The sequence below is a fragment of the Lissotriton vulgaris genome, chromosome 1_1 (genome assembly GCF_964263255.1).
Source record: "Lissotriton vulgaris chromosome 1_1, aLisVul1.2, whole genome shotgun sequence".
NCBI lineage: Eukaryota > Metazoa > Chordata > Amphibia > Caudata > Salamandridae > Lissotriton > Lissotriton vulgaris.
The window spans coordinates 1,433,763,547-1,433,766,026 of NC_141685.1; the positions used below are offsets into that span (position 1 = coordinate 1,433,763,547).

The following is a 2,480-nucleotide window of genomic DNA, read 5'->3' on the forward strand; positions in this document are numbered from 1 at the left end:
AAAGTAATTGAAAGTCTTCTAGTGTTTATTTGAACAACCACATAAACTCCTTTTATTTTAGATATAGATTAGATTTGCAAATAAAAACAAAAGCTGATGATAATTTTTTGCCACACAGTGAAATAACATTAATACAGAATAATTGTAATAAACAGGCTGACTTTAGGGTGGTCCTGGAAGCATGCAAGCCCTTCAAGAATGGCAGATAAAAAAACACAAGCAGCCCATCAGCAGATGACATGCTGCAGTCTCATTTTGTATGTGACATCACTGTTCAAGAAACATGTTGCCTATAAAAAGAGCCTTACTATACTGACATTTTTTCATATTCATAGTTACTGAAATCAGCAGGCTTACCATATCAGTGTGAGCTGTGGGCTTGCTTCTAAACGGTGAGGAGATTGATGTCAGGTTCCATTCCAGTTACAGCCAGTCTCAGAGACTGATGCAGGTGTTCATCTGAGAGTCTTGATCTTGTCGGATTTTTTATCAGCTTCATGCGTAAAAAAGTTTGCTCAGAGATATATGTGCTCCCAAAAACTGTGGACATCTTCACAGCGTTTTTTCTGATGTTGGGGTAGGTCTCGTGTGGGAGGAAAGCATAGTACTCTATGAGACAGTTGGGATTGAATGCGTCTTCCAGCACATCACAGGTCTGCAACTCAGCCAGTTCAAATTGAAGAGAAGGCAGCGTGTTATTAATGTCGGCAGCAAAAGAGTTCTGGAATATGCAAATTTCTTTAACGTGGGCATAAAGCTCACGGAACCGCATACCGAACTCCGCTCTCAGCGTTTCCAGTGCGTCCTTGCACTTCTTGGTTGGAAACGGGACCGCTGGCTCCTCAGCTGAGAGGCTCCGAGTAGAAAGGAGATGGGTGAAGTCTTGTTTTTGCACTTGTCCAACAAGCAGCGCCATTTTAACCTCAAATGCTTTGACATGGGAATACATGTCACTGATTAATTTTCCCTTGCCTTGGAGCTGTAAATTGAGGCCGTTTAAAATTTCTGTCACATCTGTTAAAAAGGCAAGGTCCCATTTCCATTCTGTGTCGGTCAGCTCTGGGACAGTTTTTCCCTTTATCAGGAGAAAGGCGTTGATTTTGGGTAGCAGCTCGTAGAAGCTCTTCAAAATCTCCCCCGGCTTAGCCATCTTACGTACGTGTGGTAAAGCACGTCTCCATGGGCAGGCTCAAGCTCGGATAGAAAAGCTTGGAACTGCCTGTGCTTTAGTCCGTTTGCTCTGATAAAGTTTATGCAAGACACAACTTCATGACAGATACCCACTTCAGTACTTTGCAGCACAGTGCTTGCTGGTGAACCAGGCAGTGGACTTGTAGTGGGGGGGTGAGACCTCGTTCCTCCATTTCTCTTTTTATTTGCCCCACTAGCCCCCGCGATGCACCAACCATACTCGGAGCACCATCCGGTGTGATGCTAGCCAGCTTAGCCCAGTCTAAATCCAACTCTTCCATCGTTTGGCGTACTTTACAAAAAATATCCTCTCCTGTCGTAGTATCCGTGAGACTTTGTAGAGCTGCCAGCTTCTCAGACACTTCAAAAGTTGAATTAACTCCCCAAATAAAAATCAGCAGTTGTGCTGTGTCCTGCGTGTCATTTTTCTCATCCATTGCCATTGCGAAACACTCAAAATCTTTAGCTTTCTCTTTCAGCTGGACATGTACATTATGCCCCATTTCATCAATTCGCCAGGTAACTGTAGATGCGGACCGAATCACTGCGTTCAGGGTATCTTTCTTGTCCAGACACACCTCCTCCGCGACAGCATTCAAGCACTTCTTGACAAACTCCCCATCACTGAACGACTTTCCACAGCTTGCAATCAGTTTAGCCACCTTGAAGCTGGCCCGAACGGATGCCAGGTTCGCCTGTGTTTGGCGTGGCATTGTACTCTGCTGTGCGGCAAATCCATTTTGTAGCTTAGCCACCTTGTCTCTCCTCACTTGGCCCAGCAAGCTAGCATACTGCCCTCCATGGCGGGTTTCATAGTGTCGGCGGATATTAAATTCTTTAAACACCGCCACAGTTTCATTGCAGATTAAACAAACTGCATTTTCCTTGCACTGGACAAAAAAATAGTAATCTGTCCACTTCTGTTTAAAAACTCTGCACTCTTAATCTATTTTGCGTTTACCCAACAGTTTTGACATTTTGTTGTCTGTCTTTCTTCCGTTCTTCTCGGGCTGGTAGGGAAAGTAAGAGAGACCTGATTACAATGGGCACACAGTTCTTACTTGCGTAGAAGCAGGCAAAGGACATCTGGCAAAATGTTCAACATTAAAAGTCACTACACGTGTGCGTTGGCAAGGTAAAATTGAAGGTAATATTTTTTCTCAAATTCATCCTGGCTCGAGAAATTTCAATAGCCAATTCTCCTGCAAAGATTTCATTTCCGTGGGCTTCTTTGGGATAGACTTGTGTCAAGTGATCACAAACTCACTCTATCTGAATGGAAAGACCTC

The 2,480-nt window shown here is 43.9% G+C and overlaps 1 protein-coding gene across 1 annotated transcript; it reads right to left on the reverse strand.

The window, feature by feature from the left end:
- Positions 1-385: 385 nt before the first annotated feature.
- Positions 386-1,150, reverse strand: LOC147750651 (general transcription factor II-I repeat domain-containing protein 2B-like). Its single transcript, XM_086929913.1, has one exon. The coding sequence runs from the start codon at positions 1,148-1,150 to the stop codon at positions 386-388; it is 765 nt and encodes a 254-aa protein (XP_086786039.1).
- Between the last annotated feature and the right edge of the window lie 1,330 nt (positions 1,151-2,480).